The 20291-nt window shown below is 40.9% G+C and overlaps 1 protein-coding gene across 4 annotated transcripts in view; it reads right to left on the bottom strand.

The window, feature by feature from the left end:
• ralgapa2.S (Ral GTPase activating protein, alpha subunit 2 (catalytic) S homeolog) overlaps positions 1-5015 on the bottom strand; it is a 175723-nt gene extending 170708 nt beyond the window's left edge. For 3 of the 4 annotated variants that reach the window (XM_041564347.1, XM_041564348.1, XM_041564349.1), the window contains exon 1: positions 4431-5015. In XM_041564347.1, coding sequence (XP_041420281.1) covers positions 4431-4536 — 106 coding nt within the window. In that variant the 5' untranslated portion in view covers positions 4537-5015. The remainder of the gene's footprint in view (positions 1-4430) is intronic. The other variant, XM_018265099.2, reaches the window with a different exon arrangement.
• Between the last annotated feature and the right edge of the window lie 15276 nt (positions 5016-20291).

Below are 20291 nucleotides of genomic sequence, written 5' to 3'. Positions count from 1 at the left end.
GAAAGCATCTCTACAAATACCCTGATTTTCTGTGTTATATCTAATCTTGAATGGGGGGGGGCACTCAATTTAGCATTTGTGTGTAACAAAAAAATGGCCAAACGGCTAGTGAAAAACATATTTGAAGGTTTTTTTCCAGAATGCTACAGCAGCACTTACTGACTAATTACTCTTCTAAAGTGTCCTCATTACATAAGTCAATATTGACAGAAGAATATAAATGGGGGATTAAAAGGAGGCTGACTCAAAGATTCCTGGATGAGGTAGTTTTGGCACTAGCTTTATTTTTATTAGTTATTATATTTTATATATTCTTGAAAAACATATATAGTAAAAATAAAAAAAAACTTTGGTTTTGAAGTTACTAGCTTTCATTTACATAGGCACAAAACATCAGACAATTATATAGACTGAAGCCACCTCCATCTGTTTTTGTCTGATTTTGCTAATCATTTGGTTAACACAACCTCCTATATTTTTTGTGTATAACAGAACTGGCCCTAACGTCACAAAGCAAACAAAATAAAAAACTGTTCCTTTAATGAATATTTTGACAGTTGCATTTGTAGGCACTGAATAGGAATCCGTTGTCCGCTTACTTTCGAGATTTACACCCCCCCTATGACTGGATGCTGGAAGCAGTAGCTCACAAAATGCAACAAACTTCCTATGATTGGAAATATGTTTCAGTCAAAGCTGGTATAGGACTAATCAAATCCAAGCAGATATCAGTTAGCTATCAATCTTTCTTCTCAAGAAGTACAACACGGTTGTGCTGCTTTAAAAATCAAAACAGAACCCATGGCACAGCTGATCAAGTTCCACACCTTATAGCCTGTACCTTTCTATTTGTACTTCCTAGTTCAGAGATCACTGTGAAGCAAAATCCACGAGGACATAAACACAAACACACAGAGGAAATTAATATCAATAAGAACATTCAAGTGGGGAAACTCACATCATTTCAGACACTTCCTTATTTATTATTCATGAGAACATTAAGTTCAGACACCAGATCTATGCATTAGAAAGACATGGACATACTGATGTGTCGTAATTAAAATGTGACTAATTGAAATGCATTAAGAAATATATTTACCCTAGAATAACCAAAGCAGGGCTACCAGTTCTTATATAGCAAAGATGTGAATGAACTGTAGGCTAAAGCACCCAATCAGATATTTGCTTTAGAACTCTAAATGTAGTAGACTAATCATAGCTAATTATTGGTTGGTTGCTATGGGATCCTGCACTGATTTATAGAAGAAGAATTGCAGTATATTTCAAATTGCTATAAACCTAGGCAGAGCGACTTTTACACAGTCTGAGAAAATAAAACAATAGAGGGGTTTTTTCCACCTCAAGCAGCTTGTGATGCCAAATAAACAGGTGTTCAACACCTAAAGACGTCCCACAACAACCATATAATAAGAGCTTTAGAAGCAAAGGTGTAAACAACTTAAATGATTAGTAAATTTCCTCCTGCCCCATAAATGTTGTGATTTCTGGAGACATGACATTGCATACAAAATTGCGATTTCAACCTCTCTGAAGGTCGCTGTGGGATTTGATTACATAAATATATAATTATGAACCCTACTTTAACAAGATTTATAAAGTACCAACATATCAATGGCAAACTAAAGCTTATAAAAGAACATATATAGAAATACTGTATAATACACAAAAGCCAGGAATATCTTGTAAATTATATCCTTATAAACGGTGAGTAGTTATGTCATCAGTTATAAATGGTGAGTAGTGATGTCATTTGTCACATGACTCACTAAAACGTGTGTATTAAAATAAATACAGCCCCCCTTTTGCAAGATATGAGGATATTAAAAGTTACCTTGGTGTTCCATGACCTGTATAAAAACTACTCGGTTTTCACCTCATGTTTTTCTATGGTCATGAAACTCCTCGGTAACTAATAATATCCTTATAATTTACAAAAGGGGGTACTTTATTCACTATATTATACATTAAACCAGCCCAGTGGTTCAGCAGCACCAAGTCGTGCAGAGCAGTCCCCTTCTTGAATCGTATTAGGCTATTTTTTGAGTGACAGTGGCACTGCACATACTCCGTGTGCTTTACGCTGCTGTTGAGAAACCAAGCTTAGGGAGCTGGGGATTTACAGATAAGAGATCTTTCCATATTTTGGATCTCCATACCTTAAATCTACTAAAAAAAAAAATCATTTAAACATTAATCAAACCCAATAAGATTGTTTTGCATCCAATAAGAGTAAGTTAGCTAGTTGGTTGGGATCAAGTACAAGGTGCTGCTATATTATTACAGACAGAAATAGGAAATCATTTTTTAACATTTTAATTAATTGATTAAAATTGAGTCAATGGCAGATGGCCTTTCTGTAATTCATAGCTTTCTGGATAACAAGTTTGTAGATCATGGATCCCATACCTGTATGTATATACACACACACCAATATAACAGACTATCACAAAACAAATTACAGGACAAACATATTTTGCTTTATAGCAGTTATTATATTGCTGGGATATATAGACACATAACAAAACGAACTACTTGTAATTAGGCACAAACTGGAAGAACAGCCAAAAATGACATTACAGCCCTGAAGTCAGGTGTGCTGCAAGTTCTGCATAAAGTTCTGAAATATTAAGACACAAACAAATAACTTCCCTTTATAAAACCGACGTTCTTGTGTTAAAACAATGGGAGGTGTGTTTGTACTGGGTTTGCTGCCATGGAATGCCAGGAAGTCTATTACAGCAGAACATTATATTTTAGATTTCAAAACTTGGTAGGCACTGTGATCATTAGTCTCAGTATTGTATTACACCTCTTGCATTATCCGTATAATGGCTTAGGGCAACAAGAACATTAAATAATTGCAGTGACCAAAAAAAACACCAACATCTGAGACTATGTAATGTCAGGCTACAATAACATGGATAACCTGAGGCTTTCTATACAACGGTTTAAGACATACGCATAAGGTTGCATAATATTACAGTGCTGAGATCCTAACTTCTATTCCAGCCAATGCATTAACCACATGGATTTAGTATGTTCTCCCCGTGTCTTAAGAGGTTTTTACTGGAATCTCTGGTATTCTCCCGCACTCCAAAATCATACAGGCAGGGTAATTGTCTCATGCTAAAACTGATCCTTATGCATATGTGAAGCTTTCTATACAACTGTTTAAGACATACGCATAATGCTGAATAATATTGCAATACTGAAATCCTAGCTTCCATTCCAGCCAAGGCTCTATATAGCTTTCTGGTTCCATATAGCATTCCGGCTTTATAGCAATATTGTTCTATACTATTGCGGCTCTCTATAGCATTGCGGCTCTCTAAACCACTCCGGCTCTCTTAAACCACTCCGGCTCTCTTAAACCACTCCGGCTCTCTTAAACCACTCCGGCTCTCTTAAACCACTCCGGCTCTCTTAAACCACTCCGGCTCTCTTAAACCACTCCGGCTCTCTTAAACCACTCCGGCTCTCTTAAACCACTCCGGCTCTCTTAAACCACTCCGGCTCTCTTAAACCACTCCGGCTCTCTTAAACCACTCCGGCTCTCTAAACCACTCCGGCTCTCTAAACCATTCTGGTTCTATATACCATTCTGGCTCTTTTACCATTCTGGCTCTATAGCATTCCGGCTAGGGATGCACCTAATCCACTATTTTGAATTCGGCCAAACCCCCGAATCCTTTGCAAAAGATTTGGCCGAATACCGAACAAAATCCTAATTTGAATATTTAAATTAGAGTTGGGAAGGGGAAAACATGTTTTACTTCCTTGTTTTGGGGCAAAAAGTCACGCAATTTCCCTCCCTGATTCAGATTCGGTTCGGCCAGGCAGAAGGATTCGGCCGAATCCTGTTAAAAAAAGCCGAATCCCGAACAGTCTCCTGATTTTTGGTGCATCCCTAATTCTGGCTCTATAGCATTCCAACTCTATTGCCATTCGGGCTCTACAGCATTGCGGCTCTACAGCATTCCAGTTCTACAGCATTGCGGCTCTACAGCATGCCGGTTCTACAGCATGCCGGTTCTATAGCATTGCGGCTCTATAGCATTCCAATTCAATAGCATTGCGGCTCAATAGCATTCCAGTTCTATAACATTGTGGCTCTATAGCATTCCAGTTCTATAGCATTCCAATTCTTTAGCTTTGTGGCTCTATAGCATTGCGGCTCTATAGCATTCCTATTCAATAGCATTGCGGCTCTATAGCATTGCGGCTCTATAGCATTGCGGCTCTATAGCATTCCGGCTGACAATGGAGACTGGAAGCTGTAGTGTAAGAATACCTCAGAGAAGCAAACTGTTTACATCCCTGAGCTCCACTGAAAAGAGTAACAATATAAATGGCTGTGGCAAGGTTTCCAATATTCTCTTCCTCCCCATCCCCTTCCTCACATGACTCACCTAACACAGCCCGCAGGTGCTTCAGCCGGGTGGCTACGTCCTTCTTTGGGTCCAGAACTTTCTGTGTAGATTTCTTGAGGTCTCCATGGCCTCTTCGGGAAAACATCCCGCTTGGGGTGGAGAGTGAGAAGCAACTGACTAGGCTCTCCGGATAAACGTGACAAGGACAATATCGGAGAAATGGACGTTTTCTCGCAGTGTTATGTATAAAAGACAGCCAGTCACTTACAGACTAGACAGAACACTCTACATTAAAGCCTGACAGGTGGCTTCAGGGGTAGTAACACCCAGATCTGCTACCCAGCATGACCCTGCTCAAAATCGCCCCAGTATCCAAGGTATCCCATAGATCCTCCACAAGGCAAAACAAGTGGTCTTCCGCGCTTATGTTTAAACATAAATATATCTCTCGTACAACCCAACTGTCTGCTTTTCCTGGGGTTGTCCTGATTTCCTTGACACAGCCCACAGACCCGGATCGCTGTTTCAAAGTGTAGCTCGTTTACTTCTGTCGGACTGCCAATCTGGACGTCACAAGTCTCATCTCGCGAGACGGTGACGTCACGCTGCGCGTATATAAGCTGTGACGCTTTACGAAGCCAAATGTTGGTGAGATCTTAGCTAGGTTGCAGTTCAGAAAGAAATGGTCTGCTTGTAAACATGGTAGCGCGTGTAGACTACGGAAAGCTGCGGGCGTTCGCTAATAATTTAATTTTCTGTGCTTCTCCTTGTCAAGGAAAAGTACTTTTTAGTTGTAGTTGGTAGCAAAGGGCGCTGCTAGCAGACTCTCAGATACTATATATTCCTGCCTGTCTGAGGCATCTTTCACTATCCCAAGCAAAAGTCACTGGATAGATAGGCAAACATTTCAACTTGCAGATACAAGGTCAGCGGTCAGCTAAAAGGGGCGATATGCCTTTTGAGTTAACTTTTAGTATGTTATAGACTAATTCTAAGCAACTTTTCAGTTGGTCTTCTTTATTTATTTTTTATAGTTTTCTAATTATTTATTTATTCTTCTGACTCTTTCCGGCTTTCAAATGGGGGTCACTGACCCCATCTAAAAAATAAATGATTTGCAAGGCTACACGTGTATTGTTTTTGCTACTTTTTATTACTCCTCTTTCTGTTCGGGCCATATCCCAGTCCCTTATTCAACTCAATGCATGGTTGCTAGGGTAATTTGGACCCTAGCAACCAGATTGCAAACTGCACAGCTGCTGAGTAAAAAGCTAAATAACTCAAAAAACAGAAATATTGAAAAATGAGAATTGATTGCAAATTGTCTCAGAATATCACTTTTTGCATCACATTTATCAAAGGTTGAGGTGAATTTTGTGAATGAAAAAAAAATTGAATTTCGAGCTATTTTTTGTGTACTTCGACTAGGGAATAGTCCAAATTTGATTCGAATTTGAAAAAAAAACAAGTATCAAAATTTATCATGTACTGTCTCTAAAAATTCAACTTTGACCATTTGCCATCTAAAACCTGCCAAATTGCTGTTTTAGCCTATGGGGGACCTCCTTGAACCCATTTGGAATGAATTGGTGTTTTTTTGGGGGGGAAAACTTTATCAAGGGTCGAAGTGAATTTGATGGAATTTTTGAAGTAAAAAAATTCGAAATTCAAAGTAATTTTTTGGATACTTCGGCCATCGAATAGGCTACTACGACTTCGAATTCGATTTGAAGTAAAAATACTTTGACTATTCGACCATTCGATAATCGAAGTATTGTCTCTTTAAAAAACGTTGACTTCGCCAAATTAAACCTGCCGAAGTGCTATGTAAGCCTATGGGGACCTTCTAGAGCATTTTTCTACGTTTTTTGAAGTCGAAGAAAAATCGTGGATGAAATCCGCAAATGGCCAAATTTGATATAAAAAAACTTTAACTTCGAATCCAATTTGATGGTCGAATTTAGAAGCTTTTTCTACTTCGAAATTTGACCCTTGATAAATCTGCCTTTTGGTGTCCAAAAAATTCATTCTGAGTATGCTACTCCTCTTAACAACAGCTCCAGGAAAACTGACACACTTATTTATACCCATATTTTCCCTCTTTGCCACTGTAACTCAGGTTTTCTTAATCAGATAACCTCACCTACTTATGTCAGATGGACAATGTATTTGTTTATTCCTTAGACTGTCACCTTAATTTCTCCACCCCTGTCTTTGACAGTTGTCACTGGGTCCTTGAGATACACAGTGATAACCCTTTGTGTAGTGTTAAGCTACCCATGCCCAGGATGTCCTTACCACCTCCCTCGTTCCATTCTTTTGTAATCTGTTAACTGCTACTTTAAAGATAGCTAAAGCCTAACTAAAGAAGTAGGTTAGAAATGTACATCATGGGCTTCTATACCAGCGCAAGGCAACCACAGCCCTTTAGCAGTAAAGATCTGTGTCTCCAAAGATGCCCCAGTAGCTCCCTATCTTCTTTTCTGCTGATTCACTGCACATGCTCTGTGCTGCTGTCACTCAGATTAGGGACAGACTCAAAATATATATACAGTACGCATAGAATATAAAGGTCACAATGTAAGGCCAATTAATAAATAATTCATATAATTACTACATGGCAACACAGAAACTAGTACAACTAGCATCATAATTTAATAATCAGCCTTGTAGCATCAACTTATATTACAGGCCAACATAATTTTCCGCTTGATAATTTGGGATGACCCCTCAGCTCAGTTTCTCAACAGCTGCTCAGAGCCCACTGAGCATGTGAGTGTCACAGACACTTTCCAAGATGGTGACCCCCCTGTGACAAGTTTGAAGTCCTGGATCATTGCTGCTATTTTCAAGTAGCTGACCTGTAAATGCTTCTTTTGAGTTACTGGAGTAGCAAACTAGGAAATGTAAACTCTCAAAACAAAATTTTGTATAGTTGTTCTGAGACCTCTGATAAGCACGTTTGTAATTTATTATATTTTTCTGGATTTTAAAATATTTGATTTTTCCATTGCTACTATAATGAAACTGAATTATAGCGCCGCCTACTGGTCAGTTTTGCCAAGTGGTTTACATAAGAGCTGTTTTATGCATTATATTTTTATAGAGACCTACATTGTTTGATAAGCTCAAATCTTCCATGGGTATCTAAGATGGTGAAATATCAGCTATGAAGAAAGCCTGGCCAAGTTGGGGTTGTTCAGGGTGTAGAAGAGGCACTTGAGGGGTGATATAAATATGTATAAATATATAAGGTGATCATATAATAATCTCTTTGATGCTTTATTTACCAGTAGGTCCTTCCAGCTGATACTTGGGCACCCATCCCAATAAGAAGAAATGCTGTTCCAGCTAAATATCTGGAAGGGTTTTTTTACAGTGAGAGCCAACCGCACATGCGCTGACATACCCTTCTCCCAGTCAGCTTACCGAGGACCAGAGAAAAAGGTTTAAAAACATTGCACTTATATCTAGATAATCATCCTGATGCTCACGTGTAGTCACATGCACTAGTCATTTAACAATGAATTTACAAGAGTTGCAGGCATCAGTCAATGTTCAGGTATATTAACTCTAATTAGCAGATAATTCACTTTAAAGGCTATGGTATTTGGAATGTTAAAGTTGCTGCCACTGAGCTAATGTAATCAGTGGATTGCTAACCACTGACTGTGATTGGACGGTTTTGAAGCTTGACTTTGTCTGGCTGAAATCAACTGCAATATTTTAGATGTATATAGAAATTTCTGTAGAGCCAACTGTAGGCTGGATATTTACTGTCCTGTCTTGTGTCATGTCTGTGGAAAACATAATTACAAAGTAACTATTAATACAATGTAGGCCAATGGCTTTTTTTGTATTACTTTCAGAAATGCCTGCCCTGTGGCCCTTCATCTTTTGCTACACTACAACCCAAGATGCTGTTGAAGGGTGCTGTGCCCAGGTCTTGTGGCACAGACCTTTTGCACATTGCCCTAGGACCCAGTTAGTCACTGTAAATGGTACTTGCTATTTTAAACTCTCCTGTAAGCCGGTAGTATTTACAGTGACACATTTTTATTGTATGCCCTAAAACAACATGGCTTTGTCTTGTATATTTTAAGAAATAACAGGCCTTAATATTGAACTCTAGGGCCAAGTGTAGTAATCCAGTAGTATAGCGTCCACTAACCATTACCATAGTGATATGATGATCTCCTCCAGCTCCCATTTATAGATTTACTAACTCTCCCAAAATCAACACAATGTCACAATGAGGGAATTGAGCACCAAGAGGGATGAATCTCAGTTACTGTTGCTATGCTGAGTTATATGGTCTGAATATGGCTTTCCAAACTATATTTCCAGTATTCTTTCTGGACATAAGTTAAAAAACTTATGCTTTGCCCAGACTCCCTTTCCATTGCTATTCTTTCTGGATATTGTAAGTTGTACCATATGCTTTGCCCATATTCACTTTCCATAATTGCTATTCTTTAGCATAGAAAGAGAACTAAAATGGTGAAATGCTAAAGACTAGATTAGATATTTGTGCAGAGTAGAGAATAGCATCACATGTTCACAATATAAACAGATGATGAATCTCTAAGCACATCAAAGCCTATGAATTTATTCCTTGCAGAAATCAGTGGCTGAATAGAAATCCTACATCCTAGTTAGCTGCCACCTTGTGAACCTGCATTGCAGAGCTATATCCACAAACACTGCAGCTCCCTCTCTGTTTGAATTGACGCAGCACAGCATAAAATCATTTCATCCTCCATTGTCTCCTTTTTTCATATAATTGTAAGCCTCGCTCCATCAGAAAATGATCTGATATGCATGAAGAGGATTAGTATTTAGTATTTCTACTCATAAAAGTCTATGGGTGACTTTTTTTTCTCATTCCAAATGCATTAAAGAGAATAGGCTTTTTTCATTTTTTTTTCACTGCAAATTTTTAATTTGCTAATCATATGCTTCATATTTGACATGGATAAATGACCAATCAGTGCATTTTTACAGTACATATACTATTTAGCTTATCTTTTATGGATACAGGGCCAAAAGTATAGCTTTCCTTTTCCTGTTCACAAATACTAATATTTTAGACTCACTGGCGTTAGAATGATTTCTAAGCTGAGCATTGTTGACGTCACACTGCTCCTTTTCTCCCTTACGTTCATAGCAAGCTACGGGCCCAAAGAAAACCACTGTATCATGATTCAGTAATTCGGTTTACCTTTTCTGCAATTTGCATCTCAATTCCAAGTCTACTAATATTTAAAATCTACCTATTAAAATGTACTTTTGAAGAGGTGGCTTTTGAAGGTACTGTCCCACCATATATTCCCATATTATATTACAGGTAGCAATAACTGTTCATTTTCCTTTTGATACAATTAATAAGTGGGGATGGGTGTGACCTGTCCACCTATATGATAAATGAATTGTATTGATCTAACCAGCTCTGGGTACTATTTTCTGAGTGATGCACTGCGATCATCTTCCAGTCTTGTAGGCATCCCCTGCCTGTAGATCAAGCTTCTTCCATCTGTATTGTATATGCATTTACTTAATTTATATTTTTAAAGAAACCCAAAAGAGACAAATAACTATACATTGCAACAGATTGCTAGGCAACATCGCACACCTAATTGGCTCGCACAGTGGCATGTTATTAACCATATGCTGCAAGTCTTAATAATTCCTGTAATTAACACTTTTCCATTTCCTTAACATACACCTAAGGCATAATACGTACTGCTATGGCGCACAATCCATTGCACAACATTGTTTGTAGAGTTTAATGGATGCTGTACTCTTTGGTCCACATATGTGTAACACCCCTATCTAAAGCAAGAAACACGAACAAGTGCTGCATAGACAGTCTACAGGACTACATATCCCAGCATGCCTCAGAGCTGAGGACCTGGCTGGGGCTTTAATCCACCAATGATAAGAAAGGGCGCAAAATGTTTGAGGACCACACTGCTGGACTATAAAAAAGGGAGAGAAGTGTGTGCATGCGGGGGAAAAACTGCTGACTGCTGCCTACTGCTGTACCTGCTCTGCGTGGGAGAGCTGCCAGAGGGGAGAGACATCTGCAGGGATCCTGCCCCAGGGGAAGCTGCTACTGGGAGAAGCTGACCCTGCTATCCCAGTCCTAGACTAGCACCTGTAAAAGAGCTATCAGTGCTAGCCAGAAAGGGAGCAGGGGGAAATGGCCTGCGGTTGGTGGGAGAGTCCTAGGCTGACATGCTGCAAAGAGGCCCAGGTGATTTCAGCTGCTAGAGAACAGAGCTGCCTGCATCCCATCTGAGGTCTGTTACTAAAGGTGATACAGAGTTTGGAGCACAGACTGTGAGTAACCTGCAACACCACACACTATTGGGGAACTGTGTATTATCAAACAATGGGAGCTAATCCATCTGTTGCTGAACTATACACTCTGCCAAGTCATTTCTCACCTGGGAGGAGAGTGTTTCTTCACTAAGTTTATAAAGTTATACTGCTAACCGACAGAGGAAAGGATCAGTGCTATTGGCCAATAAGCTAAACTCAATAAGGGCCCCAACGTGCACAAATCATCTGGGACTGTGACAGGGAAATTAAGTTACAACATTTAGCACAAATATTTTCTGCATACTTTGTATTAGCAATTTAAATGGTGTCATTGTTGGTTGGTGTATTGTTATACATATATATCTTGCTTTAATATTTTAAATCATAGTCGAATCCCTGCTGATTATTTGTTACGCTTAATAAAGAAAAGGGATATCACTGTTTATCATTATTGTGGTCCGTTCAATGGGGTGTCACTGAGTGTGCTGGAGTTACCCATATATATATTAGTCTCACTCAAGGGTGTGCTACATTTGGGGGCTCGTCCGGGATCATCTCCACCCACGTCACTGACTCCGCCCCTTTTCACCAGTTGTATAGCATCCTGCCATAAGAAGCGAAGATGGAGCCGCAAGCCGTGCTAGAGTGGTGTCAGGACCGTCAGGCAAACCCCACATATTGCCTAGCTCTGATAATAGCAGAGGCAAACTTAAATTCAAGGCAGATTTACCAGTTAATGGATGAAATGTCACCTTTTGGCCGCTGCCTAATAGTTGATAGGAAAACAGATAACAAGGATGTAAAGACATGCATTTTGCTGCAAATGGAGGATCCTATAAATCCTGATGATGTCCCATTCATGATGACATTCGGCAGTGAGAAATATCAGTGTAACTTGATTTTACCTGCTTCACCAGTTTCAGTTATCACATCAGACGGAGATGTTGAACATCCAGCAGCCGGAAACAAAGAAGTTAACAACCCATCCCTCGCAGCAAATCCATGTGGGCCCTCTGCTGCCATCGGGGCAGATATCCTTACTGCACTAGGAAACTTAGTAGAGAAGTGTGTTCGCCTATACAGCCTCACAGCGGGTTTGGATACAGAAAACTACACTTTTTCTCAGGAAAACAACCCACGCCAGAAGGGGAAGATGACTTTGAAGCCTGGATGGATCAAGCCATCCAAGCCCTGGAAGAATGGGATGTTCCAGAATCACAGAAGAAACAGAGAATCACCGAGAGTTTGATGGGTCCAGCTGCGGATGTAATTCGGGCCCTGAAGCAGAGCAAAAGGGATTGTTGTGCCACTGATTACTTGCAAGCTTTGCATGATGTGTATGGCCGAACTGAGAATGTGGCTGAGCTCATGTATCAGTTTGAACACACCTACCAAGAGAAAGATGAAAGGATGTCCGATTATATCCCACGGCTAGAGAAGATACTCCACCACATAATATTAAAGAAAGGAATGGATCCCTATATGGCTGACCAGCTTAGAGTAAAGCAAATCTTGAAAGGAGCTCAACCGAATGATCCCATCATGTGGAAACTAAGGATACCAAAGGAAGACTGTGCAGTCCCCACTTACCCCCAACTAATCAAACAAGTCCGGGAGGAAGAGGCCCTTATGGAAGCTAAGTTACTGCCTACCAGTAAAAGCATGACTTCAAATAAGGTGAAACCAGGAGGGGAAGCCACCCGAATTGTTCAAGCGAGTACTGGAGTTATAGCCCCAGAGCAAAGTGAGATTCACAACCGGTTGGATGCTCTGAGCGAGATGGTTGAAAGGATAGCCAAAATTCAACTGGCTGCATTAGAAAAGGACACTAAGTGCAGGTCAGATATTGTATGCTGTGAGAAGCCTACCTCTAGCCAGGCTCAAGATTTCCATCTTACATATGAGAATACCCCAGCACCTGGGCCCCCTCAACTAAATAAGACAAAAGGAGTACTGGGGTTCTGTCATCGGTGTGGTGAAGATGGCCATTACAAGAGGCAGTGCCGAAATGCTGAAAATGCCCAGAAGGTAGTAGCAAAACTTCTGGCTAAAGAGAGAGGGAAGGCTCAGGGAAAACTTCAGAGGGCCCCAGTGAAGGAGCAAACTGGAAGCCCGCCTAAGAGAAGCTCCAATAGATTTAAACAATGGGTAGACAATGGCGAGGAGGCCTCCAAAACCCAAGCAAGACAGGTGCCAACTGAAGGTGCACTATACCATACCAGTATGGAAAAGTTCAAAGGACAATTTCCTCCCCGTACCCAGAAAGGGGTTAGAGAAGCTTGCACATGGTGGGGACCCGAATTGCCTAAAGGGTTGGCAGGTCCATCTCCAGTGGTTCCAGTCCAGATTGAAGGAATCTACGGAGATGCTCTATTAGACAGTGGGGCTCAAGTGACTATACTATTTCAGGATTTTTACAAGAAATACCTGAGCTACATCCCTTTGGAAAAAATAGAAAACCTTGAATTATGGGGCCTAGGTGATACAAAGTTCCCTTATGATGGCTATATTAATATTAAGTTGGAATTTCCGCCTTCAGTGACCGGATCTAAAGAGGCTGTTGAAGCATTGGCTTTAGTGTGCCCTAGACCAGGGGGATCTAAGACTTCCATAGTGGTAGGCACCAACACTGATCTGATAAGGCGAATGCTTGCTGGCCTGTTGGACTCAAGACAAAGACTGGATTTTAAGAAAGTTAACATTCACCCCATGCTGCAGTCCGTACTGGTCTCCAGGCACAAACAGAAGCGGGAACCAAAAGAATGTGTGGGAAATGTATGGTTTATACAGAGAAGAGAGCAAGTAATACCCCCTGGGCAAATAAAATTTTTGAATGCTCGGGTAAAGATGCGCTGGGAGGACTCAGTCCCTGACCTCATGATTGAAGGGGAACAAGGTGCTGATTTGCCTCTTGGAGTTGAACTTATTTCAGAAGCTTTGCCGGCGGAATGCTTAAGGCGAAAAAAGGGAAACATAAGAGTAGGCCTCAAGAATACGACCAGTGTACCAGCTATACTACGTCCCCATGCCCTGCTGGGTAGAGTCCATTCAGTTTGCCCTATCACTGACACTGACCTAACTTCAGATGCCTGGGAGTTAAAGCCAGAAGATTTCAAAGTTGGTGACTCACCTATCCCAGAAGATTGGAGAAACCGATTGCAGATTCAGCTGCTTAAAAAAAGTCAAGTGTTCTCCAGAAGTGACCTGGATATGGGCTGCTCTAATAGCACTCAACACAGGATTCGTCTCAAGGAAGATAGACCCTTCAGAGAGAGGTCTCGGCGCATAGCTCCAGGTGACCTTGAAGATTTAAGGAAACATCTAGAAGAGCTGAAGACAGCAGGGATCATCAAGGCATCAAGAAGCCCATATGCTTCTCCGATCGTGGTGGTGCGTAAAAAGAATGGGTCCATTCGAATGTGTGTGGATTACCGAACTCTGAATCAGCGCACCATACCAGACCAATACACTACCCCTCGGATAGAGGAGGTCCTGAATTGTCTTGTAGGAAGCAAGTGGTTTAGTGTATTGGACCTTAGAAGTGGATATTACCAAATACCAATGCATCCAGATGATAAAGAGAAAACTGCTTTTATATGCCCTCTTGGATTCTATGAATTTGAACGGATGCCGCAAGGTATCTGTGGGGCACCCGCCACCTTCCAAAGGCTTATGGAGCATACTGTGGGAGACATGCACCTACTAGAAGTGTTAGTGTACCTGGATGATTTAATTGTATTTGGAAGAACTTTGGAAGAACATGAAGAAAGGTTGATGAAAGTTCTTGATCGGCTCCAGAAGGAAGGCCTGAAGCTATCACTTGATAAATGTCAATTTTGTCAACCTTCCGTGACCTACATAGGACATGTGGTGTCTGCAGCTGGAATTTCTACTGATCCCAGTAAAATAGAGGCTGTGTCCACCTGGCCAGAACCCAGAACCTCTACTGAGTTACGTTCTTTTCTTGGATTCTGCGGATATTACAGACGATTTGTAGAAGGGTTCTCCAGAGTGGCTAAACCTCTCAATCAGCTCCTGCAGATCGACACAGATCAAGAGAGTGAAGACAAACCCAGGTCGATAAGAAAATCAACCACTCCGGGGTGGACCAAGGAATCCATAGAGGACAAGTGGACAGAAGAATGTGACCGAGCATTTAATCAGTTAAAATATTGCCTCACTCATGCCCCAGTTCTGGCTTATGCTGATCCCAGTAAGCCATATACCCTTCACATCGATGCCAGTAGAGACGGCTTAGGAGGTGTGTTATACCAAGAGCATGAAAAATTGTTGAGGCCAGTTGCATTTATCAGCAGAAGCTTATCCCCCGCAGAAAAGAATTATCCTGCGCATAAGCTAGAGTTCCTTGCATTAAAATGGGCAGTGGTTGATAAACTCCATGACTACTTGTATGGCACTGAATTTGAGGTCCAAACAGACAACAACCCTCTAACGTATATCTTAACAACGGCTAAACTGGATGCAACAGGGCACAGATGGCTAGCTGCCTTAGCTAATTATACATTTAGCCTACGCTACCGTCCAGGTCGCAGTAACGGAGATGCTGATGGGTTGTCCAGACGACCCCATGAGACCCTGCACCCTGATGACGAATGGGTTGAAATTCCAGCTCCAGGTGTAAAGACTGTGTGTTCAGCAGTGTCCTATGAATGTCGAACAGGTAGCATGGCTGAGAACATAGGCCTCAAGCTGGAGGGAGTTCCGTTACTCTACTGCAATATTACCTCTATTCAGGCTACCTCACTACCACCTCTCTCTAAAGAAGATATAATGAGGGATCAAAGAGATGACCTTCTTTGTAAAGTAGCCATGGAAGCTCTTAAAAAGAGACAAGTAGAAGTACTGCTGACTCTCATCCCCTTGCTAAACTTTTGATAAAGGAATGGGAAAAACTAACATTGAGAGATGGAATGGTCTATAGAAGGGCTCCCAATAAACAAAACCAAGAGAAATGGCAGTTACTGCTTCCACAAAAACATAGAGAAAGTGTCCTTGTGTCGTTACATGATGAACATGGTCATTTGGGCTATGAAAAGACTTTAGGACTAGTAAGAGACCGTTTCTACTGGCCTTGCATGAAGCAAGATGTGGAAGATTACTGCAGGTCCTGTTTGCGGTGTATACAGAGAAAGACTTTACCAACCCGGAATGCCCCTATGGGTCACATTGAAAGTCAAGGGCCCATCGACCTTGTGTGTATTGACTTTTTATCACTTGAACCAGATAAAGGTGGCATCAGCAACATCCTAGTAATCACAGATCATTTCACTAGGTATGCTCAAGCATTTCCAACTAAAGATCAACGGGCTATCACAGTAGCTAAAGTGCTCGTTGAAAAATTCTTTGTTCATTATGGGCTACCACATAGAATACATTCGGATCAAGGCAGAGACTTTGAAAGTAAACTTGTCCATGAATTGTTACTGCTACTGGGAGTGCATAAATCCAGAACAACTCCGTACCACCCACAGGGGGACCCACAGCCTGAAAGGTTTAACAGAACTTTGTTAGATATGCTGGGTACCCTAACTTCAGAACAGAAAACACATTGGAGCCATCATGTGGCCACCCTAGTACATGCATACAATAGCACTAAGCATGATGCCACAGGCTACTCACCTTACTTCTTAATGTTTGGACGTGAAGCTAGACTTCCTATAGATATGGCCTTTGGAGTTACTGCGGATGATACCCCTGTTAAATCACACCAAAGTTATGTGGAGAGACTAAAAAGAAACTTGCAACAGGCCTTTGAGAAGGCTCAAGTAGCATCAGGGAATAGAAATCAGCAGAATAAAGCCCGGTATGACCAGAAAGTGAAATTCCATGATTTACAGCCTGGAGACAGAGTTCTCCTAAGAAATCTGGGGCTACCAGGAAAACACAAACTAGCTGACAGATGGGGATCGCAACCTTATATAATTTGTGCTCAACTTCCAAACATTCCGGTATATCAGATCAGGCCTGAAGGAAAGAATCATCCTATTAAAACATGGCATAGGAACCATCTACTTCCTATTGGCCCAACAGTAAGAGAGCCTAGATCCGTAGATGATACACCTCCCAAAAACACCAGACCCAGAAGGTCAAAGAGAATTCAGAGTCAAACTCCTACTGTACCTAGGGCTGACTGTCGCATCTACTCAAGTGAAGATGAATCTGAAGAAGAGGAATGGGGTTTAAACTATTTCTTCTATGAAACAGACTCAGAGAGACCTGCTTTAAATAGTGAGGAACCCACTACAGAATTAAATGTAAATGCTCCAGAGTTTATTCCAGAAAATCCTGAGTTAATTGAAAATATAGATGATGTACCTTCCCAGGTGTCAGAGGTTGCTCCTGACACATCTATCACAAATGGAAACGAATCTGTACATGAACTGTCAGACAACCTACCGCCTACACTAGAGACTGATACTGATGTTGGCTCCAGAGTTGTCTGTGATGAAGAACATATAGAGTCAAGAGTGTTTAACACAAGAGAACCCAGAGTAATCAGACCACCTCAAAGGCTTACTTATGATTCTCTGGGCAATAGTACAGAAAAGACTGTGATTGTGGCCCATAGAAATGCCTACGCCCATGTTCCCTCTACTGCACACTCTTCAGGTGACATCCCAACTCAGTGTAGATCTGTGGTGTATTTTCAATGTCCTTACTTGGTAGATATACAAATTTGAGTTATGTTACTTATACATGTATGTACCTGTCATATATTATGCATTGCTAATTATGCTCAGAGGTTGCTCTTGAGAGGACTCAAGATTTGTGGTGGGGGGAGAGTGTAACACCCCTATCTAAAGCAAGAAACACGAACAAGTGCTGCATAGACAGTCTACAGGACTACATATCCCAGCATGCCTCAGAGCTGAGGACCTGGCTGGGGCTTTAATCCACCAATGATAAGAAAGGGCGCAAAATGTTTGAGGACCACACTGCTGGACTATAAAAAAGGGAGAGAAGTGTGTGCCTGCGGGGGAAAAACTGCTGACTGCTGCCTACTGCTGTACCTGCTCTGCGTGGGAGAGCTGCCAGAGGGGAGAGACATCTGCAGGGATCCTGCCCCAGGGGAAGCTGCTACTGGGAGAAGCTGACCCTGCTATCCCAGTCCTAGACTAGCACCTGTAAAAGAGCTATCAGTGCTAGCCAGAAAGGGAGCAGGGGGAAATGGCCTGCGGTTGGTGGGAGAGTCCTAGGCTGACATGCTGCAAAGAGGCCCAGGTGATTTCAGCTGCTAGAGAACAGAGCTGCCTGCATCCCATCTGAGGTCTGTTACTAAAGGTGATACAGAGTTTGGAGCACAGACTGTGAGTAACCTGCAACACCACACACTATTGGGGAACTGTGTATTATCAAACAATAGGAGCTAATCCATCTGTTGCTGAACTATACACTCTGCCAAGTCATTTCTCACCTGGGAGGAGAGTGTTTCTTCACTAAGTTTATAAAGTTATACTGCTAACCGACAGAGGAAAGGATCAGTGCTATTGGCCAATAAGCTAAACTCAATAAGGGCCCCAACGTGCACAAATCATCTGGGACTGTGACAGGGAAATTAAGTTACAACATTTAGCACATATATTTTCTGCATACTTTGTATTAGCAATTTAAATGGTGTCATTGTTGGTTGGTGTATTGTTATACATATATATCTTGCTTTAATATTTTAAATCATAGTCGAATCCCTGCTGATTATTTGTTACGCTTAATAAAGAAAAGGGATATCACTGTTTATCATTATTGTGGTCCGTTCAATGGGGTGTCACTGAGTGTGCTGGAGTTACCCATATATATATTAGTCTCACTCAAGGGTGTGCTACATATGTTAACCGTTCATCATAGGGCAGAGAAAACCTGTGTGATGGAGATATGGCAGCTTCCCAACAAACATTAAGGGGCAGATTCATTAAGGGTCGAATTTCGAAGTTAAAAATACTTCGAAATTCGACCCTCGAATTGAAATCCTTCGACTTCGAATATCGAAGTCGAAGGATTTAGCGCTAATCCTGCGATCGATCGATCGAAGGATTTTTCGTTCGATCGAACGATTAAATCCTTCGAATCGAACGATTCGAACGATTTTAATCCAACGATCGAAGGAAAATCCTTCGATCAAAAAAGGGTTAGCAAACCTATGGGGACCTTCCCCATAGGCTAACATTGACTTCGGTAGGTTTTATCTGCCGAAGTAGGGGGTCGAAGTTTTTTTTAAAGGGAAAGTACTTCGACTATCGAATGGTCGAATAGTCGAACGATTTTTACTTCGATTCGTTCGATTTCGTTCGAATTCGAACAAATTTAACCAATTCGATGGTCGAAGTACCCAAAAAATACTTCGAAATTCGAATTTTTTTCATTCGAATCCTTCACTCGAAGTTAGTGAATCTGCCCCTAAATAAACCCAATAGGCTGGTTTTGCTTCCAATAAGGATTAATGATATATTTGTTTGGATCCAGTACAAGGTACTGTTTTATTATCACAAAGAAAAGGGAAATTCAGAAATTTCTGGATAATGAGTTTCCAGATAACAGATCCCATACATGTATGATGTAGAGAGATAAGGTGGCCATAGCCGTAGAGATCCTCCGTAGAGATGACTTGGGGCAGCTGTGAATTTGACAATATGTCTAGCCCCATGTTAGATTTCAAATTTGAATATAAAAAAATCTGTTTGCTCTTTTGAGAAATGGATTTCAGTGCAGAATTCTGCTGGAGCAGCACTATTAACTGATTCATTTTGAAAAAAAATTTTTTCCCATGACAGGATCCCTTTAAACAAAACAGGGATTGTTTGTCCATATATTGCAATATATTTAAGATGGGCAACTACGTCAAAGTCATCCCATATCTGGCCAGTCCTACGCTTAATTTTCATCCGATTCAATAAGAATTCTATTGCTTCATTATACATTTTACAAAGGGACTAAGTTTTACCTGCAACTTACTTGCTGCTTTCAAAGTAAGCAGCTAGTAAGTTGCAGGTAAAACTTAGTCCTTTTTTATGGGTTTATTGAATGATTAACTCATTTTTAGCAGACATAAGGTATCAAGATCCAAAATATGGAAAGACCCTATATCTGGAAAACCCAGGCATTCTGGAGAACAGGTTGCTATAATTAGTAGAACACAATTCATGGCTTAGGCATAGCAGACATTTCCATGTTAGGGCTCTATTCTGGGAGCTGCAGTACAGGTATGGGATCTGTTATCCAGAAACCCAGAAAACTCAGAAATATAGGAAGGCCATCTTCTATAGACTCCATTTTATCCAAGTAATCCAATTTTTTTTTTTTAATTATTTCCTTTTTTTCTATAATAATAAAACAGTACATTGTACTTGACACAAACTAAGATATAATTTATCCTTATTGAAAGCAAAACCAATCTATTTGGGTTATTTAATGTTTATATTATTTTCTGGTAAACGCAAGGAATGAAGATTACTGAAAGTTCCATTATCCGGAAAACTTCAGGTCCAAAGCATTCTACATAACAGGTCCCATACCTGTGCAACAAAATCCAGTAGAGAAACAAGTTATTTCTCTAAGGGATAG

This window comes from Xenopus laevis, chromosome 5S (genome assembly GCF_017654675.1).
Source record: "Xenopus laevis strain J_2021 chromosome 5S, Xenopus_laevis_v10.1, whole genome shotgun sequence".
Lineage (NCBI taxonomy): Eukaryota > Metazoa > Chordata > Amphibia > Anura > Pipidae > Xenopus > Xenopus laevis.
Note: the sequence above shows the minus strand (reverse complement) of the source record. Positions and strands in the feature narration are given on the sequence as shown.